A 27,761-nucleotide genomic window follows, 5' to 3' on the forward strand; every position below is an offset into this window, starting at 1 on the left:
TTCTGCCCCCCTCCCCGGGCCTGGCACCCTCCGGCTGTGTTGGACTCCTATGGTCCTCAGTAGCCCAACATATCTGGAGGGCGCCAAGTTGGGGAAGGCGGCCTTAACCCTTTGGCTTCCTATTTGCTTTGCTAAACGAGGCGCGGGGGGGGGGGTGCGCTTTCGCAAGCGGGGCAGTTCGGTGGGTGGAGAGAAGCTGGAAGGAAACGCTTCGCGAAAGCGAAAGCAGGCAGAGAGCGGGGCCGGCGAGGGAGGCCTTCGAGCTGCCTTGGCTTGCGGGTTCGAGTGGCGTCGTTCAAGCAGCCATGGCGCAGGGGAGCCAGGTAATCCGGTGAGAACCTTTCGACCTTCTGCTAGCTCTTGGCGGGATCCCCGCGGAACGGGGAAAGAGGCGAAGCGAGCTGGACCGGGTGTAAGGCGCTCCCGGGCGGCAGCCTAGCCGTGCGTGCGCCCTCCTCTCTTCCTCGGTGGCGCGGCGCGATCCCGCCAGGCCGCGCCCAAGCCCGGAGGACCACTGGCCATTTTCTTCTCTGCGGCTGCTGGCGAGGCGGCGGGCCGGTTGAATCCCGCCTCCAGCAGCGCTGGAGCGAACGGGCAGAAGTCGCTCGCCAAGGCGGCGCCAGTTTCTTCCGTAGGCCCGCAGGGAACTCCCTCATCCCAGGGGCCAGGGCAGACCTTCGGTCCATCGAACTCAGCAGCGGCTGCACGAGCCTTCCCCAACCTGGAGCCCTCCAGAGGTGTTGGACTACAGTTCCCATCAGCCTCAGCCAGCAGGGCCAGCGGCTCTTCCTGCTGGCGAGGATGTGGTGGCAGTTGTAGTCCCAGACACCTGGAGGGCAACAGACTGGGGATGGCTGGTCGACACAGAGTGGCAGCGGCTCTCCAGGGCTTCCTTCCTAGCTACCTGGAGATGCCCAGGGTTGAACCTGGGACTACGCGCATGCTGTCGCCCCTCAACCTCACGGCGAATCAAGCTCATATCCGGCAGGCCTGATTCTTGGCTTGCGTGTGGAAGCCAAACAGCCGTTCACAAGACACTGTCCCAAGTGGAAGTCCGTGAGGGGGTCTGTCAGGCTTCCCCGTAGTCTTGTATCTGTGTTGGAATCAGCAATGCCTCATCTCATCAAGTCGGCATGACGTCTCTTGCATGCTACTGTAAGCCTGTTGCAAAGTGCAGACTTTTTAGCGACAGCCTACTGTCCAGAGTTCTCCTCCTTCCCTCTCCCCCTTTGTTGTTTTGCTTAGCATCCCACTTGAAAACGTTCTGGAAACGCAAAGGCCTCCTCACTACTTCGTAGAGGAAAACAGAAAAATAAGAGTTCATGTGAAATCAGCCTTGATTGTATTTAGATTGTTAACGTGGCCATTTCCCCTAGATGTTAACGCTCTTCAAACTTACAGAACCTCTGAGAATAGCAGATTCTTGTCCAAGCTGCCATCGATAAAGGTTCCTGTTTTGCAAATTCACTATATCTGCCCTTTCTGATGGTTGTATTTAAACTAATTTGCTCATGTATCTATATCTGTATCTATATCTATCTGTTATTGCATGACATTGATATCTATTTTCTCTCACTCATTCTCCTACCAGAGTACCAGCTCACCAGAATTATGGAGCTATTGATCAGATACCTGCTCAAGGGGCATTTGGTATGAAAATTAAGTCAACATGGACAATAGTTATCCTAAAGATCGAGTTGATAATTCTGGTTGACATAGTATAAAAGTGTACGTAGGCAAAGCTTGGTATAGCTGCATCAGTTTATCTATTTTGAAATCTGCTCAGTTAACAGTGTAGTTCCATGCATGTTTACTCAAAGGTACATCCCATTCTGTTTAATGGGTCTTACTTCCAGGAAAGTGTACATAGGATTGCAGCCTAGCAATTCAATCCTGTACACACTTATCAGGGATTACACCATTACACATAGGGTACTACACATAGGGTAGTATCCAGTGTTGGTCCTACTTAGAGTAGACCCATTGAAATGAATGGGACTTCAGTTAATCATTCATTTCAATGGGTCTACCCTACATTTGACTAACATCGCATACTACCCAGTGGGATTTACGTATATTATTGAGATTGTACTGTGAATCTGTTGGTTTGTTTTCTTAAAAAAACAAATACAAAGCAGAATCGCTGGTGAGGAACATTTGGAGTTAATATGCAATACTCTGCTGTTTAATTTCTGCCACTCCACACGGCTGATAGCAAAACATCTATTTTCAGTGTATATATAAAGTTACACCTCTGAACTCTATGTTAATTAATCTGGAATAATTATCAATTAGTAGGGTTTTTTTGTCTCACAGTCATTTATGAAGGCTAGAATTCCTACTAGTCTGTTATGGATGCATTATAATTAAAGAGTGGGGGAAATGTACTCTAAAACCTCAGCACATCCCGCATACAGTTAAGTAAACTCTAGTAAGATCCTTTTTTGTTTATAACATTTTTATCCACCCTTCCTCCAAGGAGTTCCAGGCACCACATAAGATGCTCCTCTCCGTTTATTCTCACAGAGCCCTGTGAGTTATGTTAGGCTGAAAGATAGTGACTGGATCAAGGTTATCCAGTGGGCTTTATGGCAGAGCACAAGTTTGAAGTTTTGTTTCCCTATTCACTCCACCACAATGGCTATCTGAACTTAAAACACCAGTAGTAAATAAAGATAAGAGGATTGCTTATACATTACATGGGTAGTTCTGAAGCATGATTAGATCAGCATTTCAGGGCAAGTACACTATTACTTTTACAGGAAATCCCTTAGCTACTTGTTCTTAGAAATGTATCTCATACATTTATGACGAAATATAGCTGCAGTGATGGAAAAGGCAGTGCTGAATTTCAGTTGAAGGGTATTACAGTGTAAATGTAGTGCTGTTTCAGCTTCAAAAGAAAACAACTAATTGTAGAGAATTACATTTCCTATCTAGCACATTTGATACAACTTTATTTAAATAATAAATTGCATACCGATGAAACTAGAATTATATCTATTTCTGCAGCCAGTCCTACCTGTCATGTTTTCAGCAGTGCTAATAGTAGACTCAGTTCAAGCCACACATAGTTGCATGTGACTAGTGCTCCTGGAATAAGATGAATGTTCCCATTTGCATTAGATACACATCCTTAAAGTTCTCCTATGACTAACTGAACATTGAGATTCAAAACTGTATCAGGTGCATGAAATAATTTTCCTTTTTCAATGGGGCAAATAAGTTTTATGCTTCTATTCCTCTTAATTTCACTATTTCATTTATGTAAAGAAAAGAAAACCAACCCTGTATTGAGGATTCCATATGGTTGTGAAAGTTTGAGGCCTACAGAAATAAGATAAAAAGGTCAGGCCTAGAGGCTTGGCATTTTTTTGTTGGCAGGGGGTATCCCTGAGGAGAGTAATTTTATTTCCCTGGTTAGGTTTAATTTTCCTAAGTTCAATTTCTTCAGGTTTGAAACAGTACTTTCGGTTTTGAGGAAGGAGGGGATAGAGAGAGAGAGAGAGCAGAGTCAGAAGACTAGAGCTGAAGAGAGAGCAGGAAGAAGGAGCCTGGAGAAGCCTAAGTGCTGCTAGGTTAGAGGAACTTGTGTTTTTGCAACCTTTATTTTCTCTTAATGCGTTTTGTATCACTCAGCAATATTCTGTAAATGCCTTTAGTTGTAATTTGTAGGGATGGGTGGATTCCCTACCTTTTTCTCTGCTTGGGAATCTGCCCGTGGGGGGAGGTGATCCGTCCCTCCCCCCTGAATCCTCCCTGGCCGGCTCCACTCTGTGGCAATTCTGTGGAGCTGCCAGCTGGCTCCGAAGCGCCAGCGATATGGCCGTCATTGCCGTATCGCTGGCTGGGCTGACTGACTCCAGATGCAAATGGCGTAGCAGATGCCATTTGCGGCCAGAAAGCAATTAGATTAAGTTAAATGCAGCTGTAAATGGCCTAGCGTATTGCGTGAAAAACCAGAGACGCAAATGCCGTCCGCTGCGCCATTTGCGGCCATAAAGCCCTTAGTTTAAGCTAAATGCAGCCATTTATGGCTGCATTTAGCTTAATCTAATTGCTTTCCAGCCGCAAATGGCGTCTGCTACGCCATTTGCGCCCGGAGTCAGTCAGCCCAGCCAGCAATACGGTAATGGCGGCCGTATCGCTGGCGCTCTGGAGCCGGCGGGCGGGGATGATCTGGCCAGGGAGGATTCCTCAGGGAGGTGGAGGTAAGCGATCCATTCCTCCACGGACTCCAGAGACTGGATTCTTTTGAATCCGGCCTCACTGGGGTCTGTGGAGGAATTCTCCGCCATCCCTATTCACCTGCTTGCTTTAATTTACCAGTAAACTGTTGTGGTTAACACCAAAGTGTCTGAAGTGCCAATCACCCCACGTCCACAACCTAAACCCCATGTTATCGGGAAGGGGAAGTTTAAAAGAAGGAAGGTGGGACTGTTAAGGAGGCAAGAGATCCTTAAGGAGTTGCTCAGAGGGTCCAGGTCGTCAGTGGAGTCTTGACAATGGTTCATTAGATGCTTGAGTAACAACAGTGTTTAACACTGCCCTTTTGCTTGTCTTTGTGTTGTAGGTGTCATCCCTCCTAAGGACATGAATCAGATCCCAGGACCTTCTGCTCCTCCTGTCTATGACATGAGCCATGCCTCCGGCTATGAAGGCACAACAGCTGGAGATGGTGGCAAGTACAATATAGAAGTGATGCAACTGTTGAAGGGAGCTCTAGTTCGCAAAAGCTTTGCCATAATAAAGACATTAGTCTTTAAAGTGCTATAACAGTCCTTGTTGATTTTGTGGCAAAAAAAGACTACATGGAATGTAGAATCTACATGTGTTATTTCTTCTGAGCTAAAGCAGAGGTTAATAAAAGGCACTTGCAAACAACCGTGTCACTGCTAACAACAGTGGAAATTGTTGCAGGACACAGAATAATGGGCTCAAGTTACAGGAAGCCAGATTCCGGCTGAACATCACGAAAAACTTCCTGACTGTAAGAGCAATACGACAATGGAACCAATTACCTGGGGAGGTGGTGGGCTCTCCCACACTGGAGGCGTTCAAGCCGAGGCTGGACAGCCATCTGTCAGGGATGCTCTGACTTGGATTCCTGCATTGAGCAGGGGGTTGGACTCGATGGCCTTGTAGGCCCCTTCCAATCCTACCATTCTATGATTCTATGATTTAATGGATGTGTTTTATGAAGTCATGAAGCATTTCAATGAAGACGAGTTGCAGTTATATGGAAGTTAAGATATTCCTGTAAGAAGAAACCATTGACAATGACTGTATTTGGACATAATGCTAAACCATGTTTTAGTGTTAACAAGAATGAGCTTCTGGCTCATGTGCTGCCAACTCTTCTCTGGTGTGGCTGTGAGGAGGAGATCAGAAGTTTCAACTTCTATTTTAGCCTAACCATAGTTTAGCATTTTATCTGAACCCTAAACTGTGGTTCACTTGACTATAGTTAGTTGGCAGTTTCATAAACTATTATTTGAAGTTGGCTTGTTCAACAAACCATAGTTAAGATTAACCACAGTTTGTCTGGGGTTGGACAACTCCGCAAGCTATGGGTAATCCAAAATGGAAGTAAAAGTTCCTGAACTTCTCATACCTGTGCTGGAGGAGAGTGTGTTAGCCTGAGGCTCACTGCAGCTCATTCTCAGAACACTAAACCAAGGTTTAGCATTACATCTGAAAGAGACCATTATGTTCAGTTGTGTTGCCATCCAATCCCACCCGCCGCCACCCCCCATCCTTTGCCTTGCTTAAAGTATCTTTTGCTGTACTATTAAGCAAAACAGATAAGCAAATTCGTTGAACTGCCTGGATAGTTCTTTCAGTTATTGCCAAGAGAAAATTGAAGGAGAACTTTCAAACATGGTACTGCTAACATCACAGAACAGTCGCACTACCTTTTTCTAACATCTGCTTTTCTCACTCACAGAAGGAAAATATTTCCCTCCTCCACCTGACTTAGTTCCTAATCGTGGAGGTGAGCCACCTCCACCTCTGAGAAACTGGAGGTAAGATGAATACTCTTCTTTCAGTTGTGCTGATCATAGTCCATTTTTTGTTTTGTCTTTGCCACAAACTAATTGTAATAGGCTGCTCACTTCTGGGAAAGGAGAGTGAAAACATATTGGTAAATAGATGGGGGAAATGGATACATGTTCCCTTTTTTAAAAATCAAAGAGCGTATGTTCTTTACAAAGCAGCGGTGCACAACTTTTATGGCCCTAAGGCCAGATTTGGTGGCAGCAGGGCTCTAGACATGTGCACACATACCCACACATATGCAAACATAGACACAGAAGCACAGAAGAATCCCTGGGTTTCCCTTGCTAGTGCTAGCAAGAGAAACCCCAGGCAGTGCTGCTGCCATAGATGATGGGGCAAGGGGTGAGGCAGGCCCCCAGAAATGGCTTGGTGGGTCCCTTGGACGGACCTCTGTTACAGAACATAGTTTTCTGAAGTGAAGTGCCTGAGGCCCTAGAAGAGCATGAGAAGTTTGTGCTGTTGTTCCTGCTTATTCCCTCTGTCACCTCTGTTGTTTTCTACAGTATTCCTGCCATTTCAGAAGATGAAGCCAAAGAAGCTTTTGTTGAGTATGCTGCAAGCAAGTGCTGCTACAGCCAAGCCCCAGCAAGAGAGATGTCGTTTCAGGATCTACAGTCATTCAATACCTACAGAGTAAGCAGTATATATACTGTAGTAGTATATATTGTCTATTTATTTGATAATATTCATATACCACCTGTCATACACAGCATATCCAGGTAGTATACAACAATAAAAATGTAAGATAAATACAATATGACTAAAACATAGACTGGGTCTGTATAACATGATAACCCACACTCAAGGGTTTTTGTTGAAACATGGGTTGTTGTTGAAATGTGGGTTGTTATGTTGTCTGAGCCCAGCCGTGATGACAAGCTATGGTTTCTTAACCACAGACAACCCATGAAGAGATCCCATGGTTTGTTGTTGGTTGTGAACTATGGCTTATTCATAGTTAACAAATGATGGTTTGTTATCGTTGCTGGGTTCAAACAGCACAACAAACCATGTTTGAATGACAACCCACACTCAGCCCCAACTTAACCTTTAAGTGTAGGTTATGTTGGATGAACCCAGTCATAGCAAAACAAACCAATGGCCGGCAACTAATAATCAAAATGAAAGGCATCACAAATCATTGAACACCAAGGCAAATAAAAAAAGTCATAATCATGCACCTAAACTGCATTAAGGAGGGTACTCCAGAGAGTGGGAACCACCACAGAAAAGGCCCTCTTCCTGGTTGTTGCCAGATGGACATCTGCAGCATGTGGCACAGCTGGGAGGGCTTCTGATGATGATTGCAGTGGCTGGGCAGGTCTAAGTGGGAGAAAGCCAGGTATCCTGGTCCCAAGTTATTTAGGGCCTTATAGGGTGATACCAAAAATTTAAACCTGGCGTGCAGTGAGGCTGTCAATCCGCTCTGGGTTTCAGTCAGAATTCTAAAGGAACTATCCAAGGTGCTGAACCCATTTTGGGGATGAGGTTCAGCACTTTAAGATAGCTCCTTCTGACTGGTTCTGACAGAAACCTAGAGCAGATTTACAGCCCCACTGACATCGGAGCCACCAACCTCCACTGGGCCCAGTGGCAAATTGGCAGCCGGTTGAAAATAGTTACACATTTGAATTGCTTGTTGTATTTACTGTCTAATGTGTTTATATTCTGGTTGTTAGGTGTCTTGACTGCCATGGGTAGAAAGTTGGAATAGGAATTTAAATTTAAACAAGCCATAAATAGCGTTATTCGCTTCTAACTCTCCAGACCTTATTGTACATTTCACATCAAAGTAGCTAACAATACAACCCTACACATGTCTCTTCAGAAGATAGTCTTATTGCATGCAGAGGGGCTTAGTCCCAGGTAAGAGGTTATTTGCTCATATGAGCGGCGCCGGAAAAAAAAAAAAGGCCCTGTTTTGATAATGCGAACAGGCCCATGCATATGTGTCTCAGAGTGAAATGGAACTACTAAGTAGTGACAGTGAAACTGAAGGTGCCCCAACAACCTTCATGGAAGAAAGTTGAACTCTGTTGAAATAGATGACTGGGTGTCAGCATATCGTGCATATATCTTTAGGTTGCTAAAATTCATAAGTGTGTCAACAGTTTTCAGTTATTTTTTTCTTCTTAAATTTAAACAGTGTAAGGAAAGGTACATGCTATGGTCTTCAGATTTTTATAAGTATTCCAGTAAAATGTCTACATAATACAACATTCAAAATCACATTCAGTGTGCTTTGATCCCCCCCGCCCCGATATTTTGGGTTAAATTCTAGTGGTGTATTGGGACAAATAATTAACATTGGATCCTTTTTTAGCTTTGTATACTAAATACAAGTAAAATAAGCATGTTGAATTAGATCTGTCTAGGGCAGGAGTGGGCAACTTGTGGCCCTCCAGATGTTTTGCCCTACAGCTCCCATCAGCCCTAGCCATCATAGCCAGAGTTGTAGGCCAAAACTTCTGGAAGGATACAAGTTGCCCACCACTGCTCTAGGGCATCACAACATTTTTCGATACAAACTGAATATGTTCCCATGAGAATAACCCTATGCAAACAAATTTAATTGGCATTGGAAAATATTCCAATTCAAAAAATTTCCAGGAAACATCACCAGTGCTCACTTGGGATTGAGAATGTCATATATTGCTGGATATCGTGTTGCACTGCTGCTGTGTGGCAGAAAGTTGCCTTGGTTGGTATTTGTTTAAGGCAGCTTTTCCCAACCTGGCGCCCTCCAGACACATTGGACTGTAGGGCCCATAATTCTCAGCCAGCATGGCCAGTGGCCATGTTGGCTGGGAATTATGGGAGTTGCAGTCCAGCACTTCTGCGGGGCACCAGGTTAGGAAGGCTGGTTTAAAGGACTTGAAGAAAAGGCCAAGTGGAAAGAATGTTGCAGAATGCAGAGTTGTTGTTTTTTTCTTAATTGTGACTGAATTATTGCTTCTTTAATTCTTGAAAATGATTTCTCAGTATCGTTTGGAGACTTTCACTGAATCAAGGTCCACTGTATGGAAAGCAGAACCTTACAATGGTAAGTGCTACTATGCTACATAAGAATGTCTAGTCTTCCTGAAAGTTACTTCAGTGTATTCTTGTATTAGAAGATAATAAAGGAATAATTCCTTCTGAGATATCTAGGTGCATTTATTAAAAACTGGGCAATATAATAAAGCAATAGATTACATCATTCTATTACACAGTAGTAACAATGGTCAGAAAGAGGCATGTGCAGAGTACTGAAAAAAACCATCACTGGAGTTCTAGCTAAATATTTTGTACTCCTTCACCTATAAGGATCAAAGGGTCAGACAAATGACATTTGTCACATAGTTTGCCCTTGAGTAGTTGCACAGTACCTATATTGATGATTGCTAATTAGCTTTTCTTGAGCCAGCCCACCAGGTAACATGACATAAGTGCAACTGTCAGAAAATAGTCCAGCTCTGCTTTCTTCTACCTCAGGTGAAGTGGTAGATTCTTACCTGTGTGGTGTGCCTCCTTTGCCTTGGGATATAAGAGTGGAAATTCCTGAGATGTTCAGAGACCAAATCAAGAGAATCAAAGTGCCTCACACATCGTCAGTAAAGGTACAGAGCTAATGTATGAATGCATATGATGATTTACAGAGCCCTACAAATTTTGGCTGGCCTTGGTAAAGGAGGCCATTTGAGCTAACCAGGGTGGTAGAATTCAAGGAGCAAATTTCATGGGCAGGGCTCTAATGGGATATAAAAACAATACAAGAGAAAAAGTGGAGTTGTTGCCTTCTGCCACGTGAGCCTGCCCAGGTTCTGCAATCTTTGGTGGAGGCCCTTCTCTCAGGAGGTGCCTTCAGAGATGCATTTGGTGGTGGTGCGAGAGAAGGCCTTGGTGGCTTCTACCAGACTGTGGAATTCCCTGGCTAGTGCGGCTCGGTGGGCTCCCTCTCTGTTGTCCTTCTGCCGGCAGGCAAAGGTGTTTATATTCAAGCAGGTCACACACACACACACACACACACACACATATATACATATACATATACATATACATATACATATATATATATATATATATATATATATATATATATATATATTACACAACTGTCAAGTCCAATACAAACAGAAAAAGATAGCAAACATATTTTTCTAATTATAACAAGAACAATGTTCTGTCAAGATTTATATGACCACAGTGACTATTCCAGCAGGCCTTTGGCATGTAAGCTGGTCTCTTGGATTGGATGCAGTTTTTGTTCCATTATTGTGTGGGCTTTTAAAATGTAATTTAGGGTGCAGTCTTATTGGGAATCCTGTCAGCCTCCGAACTCAGAGGCTGACGGACATCCTATGCAGTGGGGGAGGAGCGTGGAGGCGATCCTTGCCTCTGCGCTTCTACCACTCCGCATTTTTGCGAGATTGATGTTTTTGCCCATCTGGCTAGGGCTCTGCGAAGGGAGAGGGAAGGAGGCTGGGGATAGCTTGTATCCCCCCTTCCCCAGTCCCCTCACCTCCCCGCCCTCAGAACCGTCCCCTTTCCCTCCTCTCCAAGGTTGCTTTTGTGACCTCTGAGAGGCAGCCGGTGTAGTTTCTCCGCACGGAGGGGGCAGGGGCAGGGAGCTTGGACGCCTGGGTCTGATGTTGGAGCACTGTCTCCAACTTCGGATACAGGAATCCAAATTATCCTGTGGCCCCCTGGATGCTGTCTGCGGGCCATAGGATTGCTCTCTCAATGTATTTGTTATTTTTCTCATTTTATTATTGCTTTAACCAAGCATTTAGTTTAAATTTTGTCATTCCTATGATTGTTCACCACCTTGAGTACCATTTTCTTGGTGGAAAAGTGGGGTACAAATTGAATCAATTTAGGAAGACCAACACATGGTCTGAACAACAAGATGGTTTGAGATCTTTGGTGGCAGAGTTCTGGATAGAATTGAGAGGACTGAAGGAAGGCCAGGCAGAATATGGTTGAAGCAAACGGAAAATCAGTATTCTTAATGTCAGTTGTCGGATCTGATGCTGATTAGCGTAGAGGTTTTATCTCTAAAAACTGCATAGAGATTTTATTCTATTAAGTGGCATGTAAGTATAATAAATAAGCTTGGTATCTCCAGCCAAATTAGTCCCTCATAAAATCAGATGACTGTATTTTAATGCTCTTCTTTCTTTGATTTGTGAAGGGATGTCCAGTGTGTGGATGTTCGGGTAGACGTCCCTGCAATAAATGCCATGGCCTCACCAGGGTAAGTAGTTGTGTGTAAGGAAAATGTCTTCATTACAGTTTATTTCAAAGAATGTTCATAAAATAGATGAGAAAATGAGGAGCAGATTTTCTTGCAAGGGTGGGGAAAGAAATGACATTTCTTGTGACCTTTTACTGGAGTCCCAGAGATACAAACCAGAAAGTCAATTAAACTTTGATATGGTCATTGTGTGGGGGGTAGGGTTATTTATCCCCCCCCCGCCCCCACCACACATATTTATATCTATATTTTCATCCATACTTGGAGGCTCAAAATACATTAAAATTACTACATAATCATGCACTTGTTAAATAAAATTATAATTAAATTAAAGTTACCATACCGTCAAAAATTAATGATAACATAGGTAGCATCCATCCATCAGCCAGTTGAACATTCTTGAGAAACTTTAATTCATGATCCATCAATTAAGAAAAAACAACAACACCCTTCTTCAATACCTCCATTTTTACATGCTTGCTAAATATAGAAAGGGATGAACTCCGGTGGAATCAAGGATAGAATCAGTCCCATTATTGGGAATCGCCTGCTCCATACCATCATTGATTTATGTGAATGGGTTGATAGAACTGGGCATCATCAACTGCTCTTGTTAAGAAGCAGGAAATCCCTTACTGCTCTCATTTAATGGTAAGAAAGCAGAATGAAAGTGTTAACATCTCCACTCGGAGGTCAGAACCAACCAGCTGTATATATTTGATCATATTAGGACCTCTATCAATCCTTGGGTCTGTCCTCTGAATCGGGAGAGCAGTTTGTACATGCTACTGGGTTGTAGACTAGCAGGTTAGCAAGAAAAGTAGAGGAGGAAGGTACTCTGTTAGTGATAGAAGACCTCTTAATTTTTGCACCAAGCCAAGGTGATCTTCAGGATTAATCCTTTTCTCACACTTAAAATCCGTGTCATATTTTATCAGTTGCAGGAAATAGTGTTATCCTTTTTTTTTTTTTTGTCCAAAGCCTTCTCTCCCCCCCACCCCCGAAAGAAGCAATGGTGCTCAATCTGCAGTAGGCCTTGGGCCCACACTCTCCCCTCCTCTTGTGCCGCCAGGAGGACAGCTCTTGAGGTTTTCCTTTTAATTGCCCTTAAATGCGGCTTGTCATTTTGTCCATGGTGTGGAGTTGTTATTTTGAAACTACAGTCCCTCATATGGATGAAATGGGGGGCCACAGTTAAGTAAAAGGGGAAGCGAAAACTTTGAGGCTGTCCTCCTGCCTGCGTGGGTGTAGGAGGGGGGAAGTGTGTAAATTTGAGGCTTGCTGTGTTAAACCAGGGCCTAGCATGATGTGCATATGTAGCCAAAGATCCTTCTTCATTTCCTGTAAGCAGGAGCAGCCTTGGCACGGGGTTGATGTGTATTTTCAATGTATTATATACATCAAGGAGCCCAACTCCAGACAAGAGGCCCTTCTTTGTTTCCTATAAGCAGGAGGACTGAGGCCTTCATATCTTGAGCGCCACTATCAGCAGGTGGATTTGAGAGTGCAGGGTCTGGCTAACCTTTCATGCAAGTCTGCAGTTCCAGCTGGAATATAGGCCACGTGTGCAGGACGATACTGGCTTTTGCACCCCTACACATTTATGCCATGGGTTTTTTTTGTTATTAATCTTTTTAGTTGTGATTTTAACAAAACAAGAACAAATCATTAATGCCCTGTTGGACAACATGGGCAAGGTGACAGAAGGTAAACAGCCTCTCTGTTTACCTTCTCAGCGCATTACAAGACTGGTATCTTTGCTTGGGCAGGTGCCACCTTCTTTAGGCCAATTCTGCATAAGGTTCTGTGATTTTCAACTGAGCAGGTTCAGGTCGTTAACTCTCCTACCTGGGACATGAACCAGCTGTAGAGCAAATCCCTTTCCTTCTTTCCTACTATTGAATAGGAAATGAAAGTTGACCTTACTGTGAAGCATACAGCTCTAAATATCTGGTGGTCAAATGAAAGATGAAGGACAAAGATCTTTGATGCAGGGGGTGGGGGGATGCCAGCCTGCAGTATTCCTAGCATGGTGAGTCAGGGATCATTTAGAGCTCCACTGTTGTTCCTTATACAGTTCTCTTGACTATATGTAATTATTGTTTCATATATGTTAGCACCTATTTTTCCCCTACAGTTAGAAAAAAGCGTGAAGTGATCTTTGAGGATTGGGTGGGCTACCTTTTCCAGCCAGAAATGTAGGTTGAATTGGCCCTGCCCTTTGATTCATACTACATGCTAGTCCTTTCCCATCTGTTTTCTTATAAACTATAGAGAAAGGAATCCACAGAATGATGGGAGTTTATATGGGAGGAGGAATTCATAGGGAAGAAGGCATCTGCTAAGGCAGGGGTGGGCAGAAAGTAGATCTTAGGGTATTTTGGACTTCAACTCCCAGAAGCCCCTGCCAGCATGGACAGTGGTCAGAAATGCTGGGAGTTGAAGTCCCAAATATCTGGAGATCTACCCTCTAATAGCACCTTAGGGCAGGGCTGGGCAGAAGCACCCCCCCCCCCCAAAAAAAAAAGCTTGCACAACTAACTTAAAGCCACTACGGACAGAAAAAAGTGGTACCTTTCTAAAGATGAGCAAAATAAAAGTTTTGTTTGGAGAAACCCCATTTATCCCTGCCTTTTCCATTTAAAATTGATTGTCAACAGCAACAGTGTTGGGTATGTAATGGTAGTGGATACCGGCTGAGTGACCAGAGGTGCACAAGCTGCATGGGAGCTGGAACTAACATGTGAGTGAGTCAATGTCAGACCTATTCATTTTTATTTGCAATGTGGGTTTTGAATGTTGCATGATGTGAGAATATTACCACGGTCACTTGTCCTCTATAGGGCATGGCTAGGTGAGATACCAGGTAGCATCCAATGGTGTCATTCTGCACTTTGGCTAGATTCTCCCCTTGTGCATCGTTTGCGACCGAGTTTCCGCAAGCACAACCTCATGTGCACTAGCAGAATGACACCATTGGATACTGGCACTGTGAACAATCTGAGGGCGGCTTGTACTTATGTGCAGATCTCATGTGCACTTCTCTCGAGTGAATCAAGAAAATGATTCTATACATCAAGAATATATATATTCTTCAATCATGGCACTCAAATGATGGAAGAGTATTTATGAAATATGTGGGTGTATATTATATATCTGTCATTCTATCCATCCACCCAGCCAATGGCTCCCATACTAGGAGGTACGCCTGCCACACTGTGTATCTGTCTACCTGTGGATGATATGTAGGTTAAGTATCAGCAGGTTGTAGCAATAGGCTTGCCAACCCTCTGGCATTGACCATACTGGAAAAGATGACTAAGGGAGCAAGCCTATGGCCGCTAGACAGCCATAGGATATCTTGTTTTCCCGGAACCGACCTCAGAGCCCACATTCCGAGGTCAGTTCCCAGAGAACTGACCTCTCCCCATTTCCGTGCTGCCCCGGAGGCAGTGTGCAACAGCCCTGTCCTCTGCACTCTCAAGAGGAGTGTGGAGCGGCTGAAAAGGGGCATTCTGGGGCGGGGAGGGCGGAAATGCATGTACATCCAATGTGTCGTACAGCAGCCTCCTCCCCCGCTCAGCCCTCCTGCGGCTAGACAGCCTCAATCAGCTGTCTAGCCAAAAATGCAGGGCAGGAGGGGCATGGAGGGAATCATCCCCCCTGTGCTTCTCTTGCCCTGCTTTGGATAGGCGGTTGCCTCCGAGTTCGGAGGCGGCCCCCTATCTGAATAGGATCGCAAAGAAAAGTTCCACTTGTTATGTGTTCCCGGGTCCAGCAGGAGGTGCCATTACCAACAGAAAAGCTATACGAGAGGCAGCTCCCAAGTGAAGATTCCTGCATTCTGTCCAGAGCTGAAGAATTCTGGGGAAGGACTTACTGTTCTTTCTCGTATCTAAGCTGCTGGAAGAGAGAGGGAATAAAATAGTTCCCTTCCAGGGATCCAAATCTTTTAGCAAATTATACCGTGGGCACTTGAGTGTCCTCTTTCACACTGTCTGTTTACTTTTAAATATCTTCCTAGGTACATCCTTTCCTCTGCCCATCTTTTATTTTTTATTTTTTATCTATTTAAAACATTTCTATCCCACCCTATATCATTAAAGTCTCAGAGCGGCATACAGATCGTAGTTATCCAGGGATTTCAACTTCCTTAGTTCAAAGAGACAGGTTTTTTTTTTTATCCGCACCATTTATTCAATGTTGCTGTTGGGACTGGAGAGTGAACAGAATGGGGAAGAAAGCGACGGGAATCGTCAAGCCCAAATACTAATTTCTGTTCCCTTTCAGGCATTTGTTGTTGTTCAGTCATTAAGTCGCGTCCGACTGTTGGTGACCCCATGGACCATAGCACGCCAGGCCTTCCTGTCCTCCGCTCTCTCCCAGAGTGTGCTGAAGCTCATATTCATGGCATCGGTGATGCTATCCAGCCATCTCATCCTCTGCCGTCCCCTCTCCTTTTGCCTTCAATCTTTCCCAGCATCAGGGTCTTTTCCAGGGAGTTTTCTCTTTGCATTAGGTGGCCAAAATATTTGAGCTTCAGCTTCAGTATCTGTCCTTCCAATGAGCAGTCAGGGTTGATTTCCTTTAGGATGGACTGATTTGACCACCTTGCAGTCCAGGGAACTCATAGGAGTCTTCTCCAACATCACAGTTTGAAAGCATCAATTCTTCGGCGCTCAGCCTTCCTTATAGTCCAGCTCTCACAGCCATACGTTACTACTGGGAAAACCATAGCTTTGATTAAATGAACCTTTCTCGGCAAGGTGATGTCTCTGCTTCTTACGATGCTGTCTAGGTTTGCCATAGCTTTCCTCCCAAGGAGCAAGCGTCTTTTAATTCCATGGCTACAGTCACCATCTGCGGTGATCTTGGAGCCCAAGAAAATAAAATCTGTCACTGCTTCCATTTCTTCCCCTTTTATATGCCAGGAAGTGATGGGGCCAGATGCCATGATCTTCGTTTTTGTAATGTTGAGTTTCAAACCAGCTTTTGCACTCTCCTCTTTCACCCTCAATAAGAGGCTCTTTAGATCCTCTTCGCTTTGTGCCATTAGGGTGGTATCATCTGCGTATCTGAGGTTGTTGATAATTCTCCCGGCAATCTCAATTCCGACCTGTGATTCATCCAACCCAGTGTTTCTCATGATGTACTCTGCATATAAGTTAAATAAGCAGGGCGACAATATGCACCCTTGCCATACTCTTTTCCCAATTTTGAACCACTCGGTTGTTCCATGTCTGGTTCTTACTGTTGCTTCTTGACCCTCATACAGGTTTCTCAGGAGACAGGTAAGGTGGTCTGGTACTCCCATCTCTTTAAGAATTTGCCAAAGTTCATTGTGATCCACACAATCAAAGGCTTTAGCGTAGTCAATAAAGCAGAAATAAACATTTTTCTGGAATTCTCTTGCTTTCTCCATGATGCAGCGAATGTTGGCGATTTGGTCTCTAGTTCCTCTGCCTCTTCGGAACCCAGCTTGTACTTCCGGTAGTTCTCGGTTCATATACTGCTGAAGCCTAGCTTGTAGGAATTTGAGCATAACCTTGCTGGCATGTGAAGTGAGCGCAATTGTGCGGTAGTTTGAACACTCTTTGTCATTGCCCTTCTTTGGAATTGGAATGTAAACTGACCTTTTCTAGTCTTGTGGCCACTGTTGAGTCTTCCAAATGTGTTGGCCTATTGAGTGCAGCACTTTAACAGCATCATCTTTTAGGATTTTAAATAGCTCAGCTGGAATACTGTCATCTCTGCTAGCTTTGTTGTTACTAATGCTTCCTAAGACCCACTTGACTTCACTGTCTAGGATGTCTGGCTCATGTTCTGTGACCGCACTATCATGGCTATCAGGGATGTTAAGATCTTTCCTGTATAGTTCTTCTGTGTATTCTTTCTATCTCTTCTTAATCTCATTTGCTTCTGTTAGGTCCCTGCCTTCTTTGTCCTTTATCATGCCCATCTTTGCACAAAACGTTCCCTTGAGATCTCCGATTTTCTTGAAAAGATCTCTAGTCTTTCCCATTCTGTTGTTTTCCTCGATTTCCTTGCATTGTTCATTTAAGAAGGCCTTCTTGTCTCTCCTTGCTATTCTCTGGAACTCTGCATTCAGTTGGGTATAACTTCCCCTTTCTCCCTTGCTTTTCGCTTCCCTTCTTTCCTCTGCTACTTGGAAAGCCTCATCAGACAGCCACTTTGCTTTCTTGCATTTCTTTTTCTTTGGGATGGATTGAGTTGCTGCCTCCTGAACAATGTTACGGACCTCCATCCATAGTTCCTCAGGCACTCTGTCTATCAGGTCTGATCCCTTAAATCTATTCCTCACCTCCACTGTATATTCATAAGGTATATGATTTAGGACATACCTGAATGATTTAGTGGTTTTCCCTACGTTCTTCAATTTAAACCGAAATTTTGCAACAAGAAGCTCATGATCTGAGCCACAGTCAGCTCCAGGTCTTGTTTTTACTGACTGTATAGAGCTTCTCGATCTTTGGCTGCAAAGTACATAATCAATCTGATTTTGATATTGACCATCTGGTGATGTCCATGTGTAGAGTCGCCTCTTGTGGTGTTGGAAACGAGTGTTTGCTATGATCAGCGTGTTCTCTTGGCAGAACTCTATTAGCCTTTGTCCTGCTTCATTTTGTACACCAAGGCCATGCTTGCCTGTTATTCTACTTATTTCTTGACTTCCTACTTTATCATTCCAATCCCCTATGATGAAAAGGATATCTTTTTTTGGTGTTAGTTCTAGAAGGTGTTGTAGGTCTTCATAGAACCGATCAACCTCAGCTTCTTCGGCCTCAGTGGTTGGGGCATAGACTTGAATTACCGTGTTGTTGAATGGTTTGCCTTGGATTCGTACTGAGATCATTGTATCGTTTTTGAGATTGTACCCCAGTACTGCTTTTCCCACCCTTTTGTTGACTATGAGTGCTACTCCATTTCTTCTAACGGATTCTTGCTCACAGTAGTAGATATAATGGTCACGTGAATTAAATTTGCCCATGCCTGTCCATTTGAGTTCGCTGATTCCCAAAATGTCAATGTTCAATCTTGCCATCTCGTGTTTGACCACCTCCAGCTTACCTTGATTCATTGATCTGACATTCCAGGTTCCTAAACAATATTGTTCTTTACAGCATCGGATTTTCTTTTCACCACCAGACACATCCACAGCTGAGTGTCGTTTCGGCTTTGGCCCAGCCGCTTCACTCTTTCTGGCACTACTTGGAAATTCCCTCTGCTCTTCCCCAGTAATATATTGGACACCTTCCGACCTGAGGGGCTCATCTTCTGGCGTCATATCTTTTAGCCTTGTGATACATTCCGTGGGGTTTTCTTGGCAAGAATACTAGAGTGGATTGCCATTTCCTTCTCCAGTGGACCACATTTTGTCAGAACTCTCTGCCATGACCTGTCTGTCTTGGGTGGCCCTGCATGGCATAGCTTAAGGCTTCACTGAGTTATGCAAGCCCCTTCACCACAACAAGGCAGTGATCCATGAAGGGGCCTTTCAGGCATACAATGCAACAAAAATATCCAAAAAACTGATCTAGGAGTACTAATATCCCTTTGCCCCATCAACACACCCATGCCTACACCTTTCCACAAAGATCTCTGCACACCTGCCCATCCGACTGAGTGTGCGAATGTGTGTGAAGCTTCAGGAACACTGCAGTAGCCTTGTCATCCTTCCTAGTAAACTCAGAGGTCAGCAAATTCTCGTGACCATTTCTTGGTCAACACGCTGAGTGGGACATGTTGCCGGAATTCCTCGGCCACATCCGCAAATGTTCTCGCATGAGTACATGTGGAACAATGGAGGTGGAACAATGGAGGTGGGACTAAGGGAACTTCTACCAGAGTTGTGGTGTGTGCACAGCAGATTTATGGGCTGTGCCCTAGCAAAGTGGAGAACAGCTATTTCTAAAGTGGGGAAATTCGCTCAAACTGCATAAGCTAATGTAAGCTTAAGTGTCTTTGGTTGGATGAGTCAGGATAGCCAGTTTTAAGCTCAGTAGCAAATGTGTTATGGCTGCCTTCTCCAACCTGTTGCCCTCCACCTATGCTGGCTGGGGGGGATTATGGGAGTTGTAGTCTAAGAGATCTGGAGGACACCACGTTGTGAAAGGCTGCTTTATGGATTTCTTCTTGTTAAATACCTATAGCTTGATAGATACTGAGGATCGTGTTGATGTTTCCTCTCCATGAAATACTGCCTTGTTTCATCACATTTTCTTCACAGGTGCAATGGTTGTTCTGGTCTGGGAACAACAGCATGCCCTGACTGTGGAGGAAGAGGACAGTTGCTGTCATTTATTGAGCTGCAAGTTGAATGGCAAGTCTTGACAAAGTACAGTATGGTGGAAGAGAGGCCAATTCTGAATGTCTGAAAAGTTGGCTTTGTTACCTGCTTTGCATATATAGGTGATGTTCAGCTTTACAAGCCAGAGGATCTCCAGTATTCGTGCTAGGAAAAGTGGCTCGACTGATCTTGAGAAACTGGTCTTGAGACTTCTTGTCAATTAGTTTGGCTGTCCAGGGCTAGATGAGGCACTGGTCTGACTGATACCATTGATGGTTACGTTCAGACCTTGTGCAAACTTTGTTGTGACTTCATAATTTATGATCAGCCCCTGATCTAGTACATTCCTCTGTTGCCATGTGTCCTCATTCACATGCATATGTCTACTGACGAATGTGGAACTGAAGGGACCTTTATCGAGCATGATGCATGCACAGCAGAATCATGCACTGTGCTTCAACGAAGTAGCGAACAGCAACTTCAGCAACAGCAATTTACTAGTCTCCTCATGGGTTAGCTGGCTGGGCAGTGTCTTGGCAGTCAGGTAGGAATCAGCATGTTTTCATAGTTCCATGGGAGCAACTCCCTATAATCTAATTATTGGAGGAATCATAGAATAGTAGGGTTGGAAGGGGCCTACAAGACCATTGAGTCCAACCCCCATGTAGAAATGTGTATGCAATTACTCTGGCCCCTCTGCAACCATCCTGGGCATTATTGGCATTCCTGGTAGGTGTCCATGCCTGTGACTCTGCCAATTCTTCCTGAACAAAATGGATTCTTGAACCACGGTGTCCAGAGTAATGTTAACAAGAATACAAAGCACAACTATACGTGATCAGAGACCCAGCATGCCTGAACTATGGAGGTTGCACCCCATGTTGGGCAGGCTCTTTCAGCCCATGTTGCACAGCAGAGAGAGCCTTTGAAAGGGTTTGGTTTGAGTCCAGTGTCGATGTGTTATGAAAATAAGACAGGCAAAAAATTGGTCATTGTAATATGTGCCTTTTTTTTCTTCATAGGAAGAATAATGTTTTTGAATACCTGGTAGATCAAAGAAGTGGGTTTCCCACTGAACTCTTCAAAGCAGTTAGTGGAAAGAAGTTGTTTGTCGATGAGCAGTACTTGGTAATGAAACATTTTCTGCAAAAGCAAAATACCCACTGAAAAGGAGCCAACTCGAACGCTGGGGAATATTTTGTTTCCCCGGATTATCAGTGTACCTGGGTGTCCTCTCTCATTTATAATTCATACATCCTATTCTTTCTAAGAGTAAAAACCTTATATTCAACCCAAAATACATGGGTTTCAACACAACATTTTTGTAAGTCACCCAGAGCTCCGTAAAGGTTAGGTGTGATAGAAAAGTAATAAGCCCAGATGATCTTCCTCCAAGAGGACTTGGTGGAAAAACCTCCTTTGGACCCAACCTCCTGGACCAGCTTTCCCCAACCTTGTGCTCTCTAGATGTTTTGGACTATAACTTCCAGCATTCCTGACCATTGGCCATGCTGGCTGGGTATGGTGGGGGTTCAAAACATCGGACTGGAAAACACTCCTCTTGGCCTAAGACTGTTCTGGGCCTAAACCTGTTCTTTCTCATATCTAAGTAGGGATGTTAGAGAAATCCACTGTGGATTCAAATCCTCCAGAATCCACAGTGAGATGGCCCCACTTACCTCCGCTCCAGGAGGATTCCGCGTGGAATGGCTCTCGGCTGCTTGCTTAACCAGAGCCATTTGCCTCTGTGCCGATCACCATTTTTTTTTAAAAAAAAAAGGCGACCGGCAGGATGCGCCCATAGACTTATACACAAAATAGAGCCGTGAATCTTGCGTATAAGTCTACATAGACTTATATGCAAGATTCACGGCTCTATTTTGTGTATAAGTCTATGGGCAAAAGCAACATGGCGATTGGTGCGGAGGCGAACAGGTCCAGGACCAGGTAAGCGGCCCTCAAGCTGGGCAGCTCCGCAGAATCTTGATGGAGCAGAGTCGCTCCAGAGGATTCTGTGGGGGAGGAACGGATCGCCTCCCCCAGGGCGGATTCCCCAACTGAACGGATGGTGGGGAATCCGTACATCTCTACATCTAAGGCACTAGGAGACAGAGGGTATAAAGAAGTTCCCTTCTAGAGATCCAAATCCCTAGAAGGAAATTTCCACAGCATGCTCTTAACTTCTTTCACCCGCTTGCTCTTCTGTAGGTTGTATGCAGAACACCTACAAACATCAAGCACATTTACAGAACTGGATATCCAGCATGTGGGGAAAAGGGGAGAAATAATTAATACATACTAGTGAAGATCATAGACCACATACTAAGGACAGCACATACCAAGTCTGTTTTCTAACAGAAAACAGTTTTTGAATTCACTGGACTGATTTTCAGAACAATGGTTTTGCTTCAGTTAATTCATACTATTCACTGAGGAGAAGAGTATGCATTTTCTAAGTCTGCATCATCATAAGGGCTGCCCAGATTTTGACTGGCCTCAGTAGCCAAAGCACATCTTGTGGAAGGAAGGCAGGACTCCCCCCTCTCCTTCCTCCTGACTGCCTGCTACCTCTCTGCTCACCTTCAGGGACAGTCTCCCACTCTCCTCCCTAGAGTTGGAGTGGTGGGGAGGTCATGCCATTTATGCAGGCCAGTGCAATTCTTGCAGGGGAGGCATGGATCCAGACTTAGTCCTACTTAACAGTTGTTGTTGTTGTTCAGTCATTAAGTTGTGTCCGAGTCTTCGTTACCCCATGGACCATAGCACGCCAGGCCTTCCTGTCCTCCGCTCTCTCCCGGAGTGTGCTCAAGTTCATATTCGTTGTATCGGTGATGCTATCTAGCCATCTCACCCTCTGCCGTCCCCTTCTCCTTTTGCCTTCAATCTTTCCCAGCATCAGGGTCTTTTCCAGGGAGTTTTCTCTTCGCATTAGGTGGCCAAAATATTTCAGCTTCAGCTTTAGTATCTGTCCTTCCAATGAGCACTCAGGGTTGATTTCCTTTAGGATGGACTGATTTGACCTCCTTGCAGTCCAGGGGACTCGTAAGAGTCTTCTCCAGCACCACAGTTCAAACACATCAATTCTTCGGCGCTCAGCCTTCCTTATAGTCCAGCTCTCACAGCCATACGTTGCTACTGGGAAAACTATAGCTTTGATTATACAAATCTCTGTTGGCAAGGTGATGTCTCTGCTTCTTACTATGCTGTCTAGGTTTGCCATAGCTTTTCTCCCAAGGAGCAAGCATCTTTTAATTCCATGGCTACAGTCACCGTCTGCGGTGATCTTGGAGCCCGAGAAAGTAAAATCTGTCACTGCTTCCATTTCTTCCCCTTCCATATGCCAGGATGTGATGGGGCCAGATGCCATGATCTTAGTTTTTTTAATGTTGAGTTTCAAACCAGCTTTTGCACTCTCCACTTTCACCCTCAACAAGAGGCTCTTTAGTTCCTCTTCACTTTGTGCCATTAGGGTGGTATCGTCTGCGTATCTGAGGTTGTTGATAATTCTCCCAGCAATCTCAATTCCGACCTGTGATTCATCCAACCCGGCATTTCTCATGATGTACTCTGCATATAAGTTAAATAAGCAGGGCGACAATATACAGCCTTGTCGTACTCCTTCCCCAATTTTAAACCAATCAGTTGTTCCATGTCTGGTTCTTACTGTTGCTTCTTGATCCTCATACAGGTTTCTCAGGAGACAGGTAAGGTGGTCTGGTACTCCCATCCCTTGAAGAATTTGCCAGAGTTTGTTGTTATCCACATAATCAAAGGCTTTAGCGTAGTCAATGAAGCAGAAATAGACGTTTTTCTGGAATTCTCTTGCTATCTCCATAATCCAGCGAATGTTGGCGATTTGATCTCTAGTTCCTCTGCCTCTTCGAAACCCAGCTTGTACTTCTAGTAGTTCTCGGTTCACATACTGCTGAAGCCTAGCTTGTAGGATTTCAAGCATCACCTTGCAGGCATGTGAAATGAGCGCAATTGTACGGTAGTTTGAACACTCTTTGTCATTGCCCTTCTTTGGAATTGGAATGTAAACTGACCTTTTCCAGTCTTGCGGCCACTGTTGAGTGTTCCAAATTTGTTGGCATATTGAATGCAGCACTTTAACAGCATTATCTTTTAGGATCTTAAATAGCTCAGCTGGAATACTGTCATCTCCACTAGCTTTGTTGTTAGTCATGCTTCCTAAGGCCCACTGGACTTCACTCTCTAGGATGTCCGGCTCAAGTTCAGTGAGCGCACTATCATGGCTATCAGGGACATTAAGATCTTTCCTGTATAGTTCTTCTGTGTATTCTTTCCACCTCTTCTTAATCTCATTTGCTTCTGTTAGGTCCCTGCCTTCTTTGTCCTTTATCATGCCCGTCTTTGCACAAAACGTTCCCTTGAGATCTCCGATTTTCTTGAAAAGATCTCTAGTCTTTCCCATTCTGTTGTTTTCCTCGATTTCTTTGCATTGTTCATTTAAGAAGGCCTTCTTGTCTCTCCTTGCTATTCTCTGGAACTCTGCATTCAGTTGGGTATATCTTCCCCTTTCTCCCTTGCTTTTTATTTCCCTTCTTTCCTCAGCTACTTGTAAAGCCTCATCAGACAGCCACTTTGCTTTCTTGCATTTCTTTTTCTTTGGGATGGATTTCGTTGCTGCCTCCTGAACAATGTTACGGACCTCCATCCATAGTTCCTCAGGCACTCTGTCAGGTCTAATCCCTTAAATCTATTCCTCACCTCCACTGTATATTCATAGGGGATATGTGAGACTCAAGTTAGTCAAGCCCACTTAAGCCGCATTGATATTCCCTGTCAAACTGGGAACTGGAGAGGGGAGGATTGTTTTGGTGCTGGGCTACCCAGGTGCGTGACTTGCCTCAGCAGCCCAGTTCCCAAATGGCAACTCAAAGCTTCCTCTCCAGCTATGAAGGGCAATGCTAGGGCTTGTTTTGGCCACTGGGCTGCTGGAAAATTAAGAATACTAATTATCTACTAGGCTTGAGGGCTATGTACTACCTCCAGTACCAGAGGCAGTGAGCCTGTGTACACCAGTTGCTGGGGAACATGGGCAGGAGGGTGCTGTTGCACTTGTGTCCTGCTTGCGGATTCCCAGTTGACAGCTAGTTGGCCACTGTGTGAACAGAATGCTGGACTAGATGGACCCTTGGTCTGATCCAGCATGGCTCTTCTTAATACCTGGGCAGTCCAGCATCAAAGTGACAACCCCAACTTTCCCTTCCAGCTTGGGGAACTTCTCAAACTAGAGAGAATGAAACTCTTGAATGTTGGGCTGCTGTTAATAGCGAGCAGCCATTTTGTTTAAATGAGACAGGGTTGGACTGGAATGCACCTAGTAGCCCAGAAGCAGTCTGGCTTATATCCTTCATTTTTGGACCACTGGGTTCTTTCTATTTTATTTACCTGGTTGTAGTGAAACAGAGGCCCTTCCTGGGGTCTGTGTAACTGCATTTTAGGGATCAGCCACAGTTTGTGTCTACATAGTGTAATTGTTTTTAAAAAATCAGCCCAGTCTTGTTCATTGGTCTGGACTTGTATTTCTATTTGCATGTCCTAAAAGTGTGTGTTTTCATAGGTATATCCAGTGATAAGTTTTCCTGATGGTGCCATCAATCAAGCCTCAAAGAATGCAGTTGAACAACACAGAACTCAGTTTGGATCCACAACTCGGATATTGCGGCAGGTGAGTGCAGTGAAGATTAACAAATGCTCAGGGCTGAGTTCCACCACGGTGCTGTGCGCTGAAATTAAAATATACATGACGCACGCCACACAGAATTCTAAAACATTGCTATTATGAAATGAATAATAAAATCAGTGCTAGGACGTACTAATATTTTATTTAAAGTATTGATACCCCACGTCTCCGGTTCTTCACAGTAGCATACCAAGTAGCTAAAAATAAAATAAAACAGTAAATATTAAAAACTTCTGTAAGAATCCCCAAATGCACTCATGGTCTCAAGAAACAAACGAACTCCACACTCCATGTGTGGAGATGAATCATGTGAATGTGGCTATATGAATGGCTGTGGAGCTACGGACCAAACTAGGTGTGATATAAGGAGATAGATAAAAGTAGGGGGGATTCATCCAGGAGAGAGAGAGTTAAACTTTTCCCCCCGTGTCATTTCCCCAGTTTAAGTCCCTCTCCCCCAAGCTGCAGGGAAACACCATAAAGGTCAAGGTCTATTTCCTGGAGGAATCTAAAGAGGCTCTGCTGGCTGGATGGGGGGCTTCTGTGGGCTGGAGGTGCCCCATCCATGCTCTTTGGGAATGAAAGTAGTCAGTGCAAGGACAAAGTCCTCTTCTGCAAAGGGCAGCTGGATTATAAAAACTGTATCTCACCACGATCTCTCACAGCCAGGTGGAATTTCAGTGAAAATAACTAATACCATCCAAGTATAAAGTACATCCAGGCAGGAGGCAGAATTGGTCCCAGGGGTTCTTAGTGCCTTGTTGGCTGAAGAGAAACACTGTGCAGCCTTTCTCAAAATGGAAGAGGTGTTTGCTGGCTGGGGCATGCTGGGCGTTGTAGGCCCTTTCTCTGTCTAAACATGCATAGGATTGCGCCCTTACCGTATATCATAACGATTGGATTTGGAGATTAGAAAGGGGCCAGTGTCCACCGAATGATTTAGGCAGATAATCTGCCATACTGGGTGCAAGTTTCCCCTGCACCAAAGCATTGAGGGAGCATTGCTCCAAGTGAGTGTTCTAAGTAAACTATACTTGTGTTCTGTTTTTCAAATTGATCAGGACTGGTGAGGAGGCTAAGATGGATTGCCCATGACCAGCAGGTTAACTTCAATCGTAAGGGCCTGGTTTGATGCCATTTGGCAGTCCAAGAGAAGTTATGCATATGATGCCATCTAGAGATCCCACCAAGCAACTGGTTCTGCACATATTAAACATAGGATTTCACAGACTGACTTCATGAACATTCAATGCCCAACAGTAATACTTGCCTTCTCCATATAGTGGCATTCAGATCAGTTTGCCTTCTTTGCCACACATGAATCATTTGGATTCCGTTTCCCCAGTCCACTGAAGGGGACTGGATGCGAAATGAAGTGCTACCACTATTTTGTGGATGGGGTTTTGTGCCCAGCAAATGTCATTTCTCCCTCAAACTGTCCCTTCTATGGACTGGGACAATAGAACCTAATCGATCTACGTCAGTCATTGCAAAGAAGGTCAGTTGATCTGAAGAGCACGTAATCACTGAAAGCATGCAATGTTTTCCAAGTTTAGAAATCAAGTCCATTGTGGGGCTTGTTCCAGCTGAGGCAGCTCCCTAAGTTATAAGTGACCTACAGGCCATGTAGTGATGCAGGAATATATATGCACCTGGATGCAGGCTATGCCCCAGTCTGGCAATCCTTCCATGTTTTAAATGGAATAGAAGAATTAAGAAAAATAATCTAACCTTGTAAGTAGGCCTTGATTGGCTTGGTTGATTTAAGCGGTAGGTCTGGAAGGAAAATTAATGTAGGTCTGAATGTTTCTATAAATCGTACATTGCTGTTTCAACCCTAAAATTAATCTCCTTTTTCTTTTTTCAGAGGCAAACTATTGAACTGATATTTCTTACCAGGGTGGAATATGAATGGCATGGGAAATTCTCCTCCTATTTTGTTTATGGAAATGAACACAAGGTGTATGCAGAGGATTATCCCAGGAAGTGTTGCTGCACTATCATATGATTTCTGGATCATTCCAACCACTAGAGAGGGAGCAGTGTCGGTTAGCCCTTCTGGCTTATTGGTATATGTGTGTGTGTGTCCTACATTGACCTACATTATAAGTGCATTAGCCTACGCTATAAGAACGATAGAAGATGATGTCTTTTAAAACATGAAATGCTATGCAGCTTATGAAACTTCAAGGTTACAGATTGAAAGTGTGCTGTAACACTTTACATGAATTTCTGGCAACTGATGTCTAGGGTGTTTCCAGACAGGGCTCAATTCCATCTTTTCTCCCTTAATGGATTTTCTGCCTTTCCAGGGGTGAGGGGGAGGGGTTCCACTTATTTCTCTCTTTTTTTCCTAAATAAACTTTTTATATCAGAAATTTGGCTGTGTTGTTTTAAAAGGGATTTCTTACTGAACTCTTCCCTACTTGAAAGACCACATGGTTATA

At 44.3% G+C, this 27,761-nt stretch overlaps 1 protein-coding gene across 7 annotated transcripts; it reads left to right on the plus strand.

Moving 5' to 3' along the window:
- Window positions 1-227: 227 nt before the first annotated feature.
- On the plus strand, window positions 228-27,695 carry LOC146354972 (protein SSUH2 homolog). 7 transcript variants are annotated; one of them, XM_084840296.1, is made up of 14 exons: window positions 228-331; window positions 1,592-1,728; window positions 3,455-3,578; window positions 4,574-4,681; window positions 5,948-6,026; window positions 6,564-6,693; window positions 9,043-9,103; window positions 9,535-9,659; window positions 11,234-11,296; window positions 13,957-14,039; window positions 19,545-19,637; window positions 20,627-20,732; window positions 25,192-25,299; window positions 27,182-27,695. In XM_084840296.1, the coding sequence occupies exons 4-14, from the start codon at window positions 4,594-4,596 to the stop codon at window positions 27,320-27,322; spliced, it is 1,077 nt and encodes a 358-aa protein (XP_084696422.1). In that variant the 5' UTR covers window positions 228-331; window positions 1,592-1,728; window positions 3,455-3,578; window positions 4,574-4,593; the 3' UTR covers window positions 27,323-27,695. The 7 variants fall into 7 exon arrangements, with proteins under 7 accessions (XP_084696422.1, XP_084696418.1, XP_084696421.1 ...); XM_084840292.1 differs by having other exon boundaries at window positions 1,592-1,650; XM_084840295.1 differs by having other exon boundaries at window positions 228-323.
- Window positions 27,696-27,761: the final 66 nt, after the last annotated feature.

This window comes from Heloderma suspectum, chromosome 2, assembly GCF_057233095.1.
Source record: "Heloderma suspectum isolate Gila_16-S chromosome 2, 16-S_ref, whole genome shotgun sequence".
Taxonomy (NCBI): Eukaryota; Metazoa; Chordata; class Lepidosauria; order Squamata; family Helodermatidae; genus Heloderma; species Heloderma suspectum.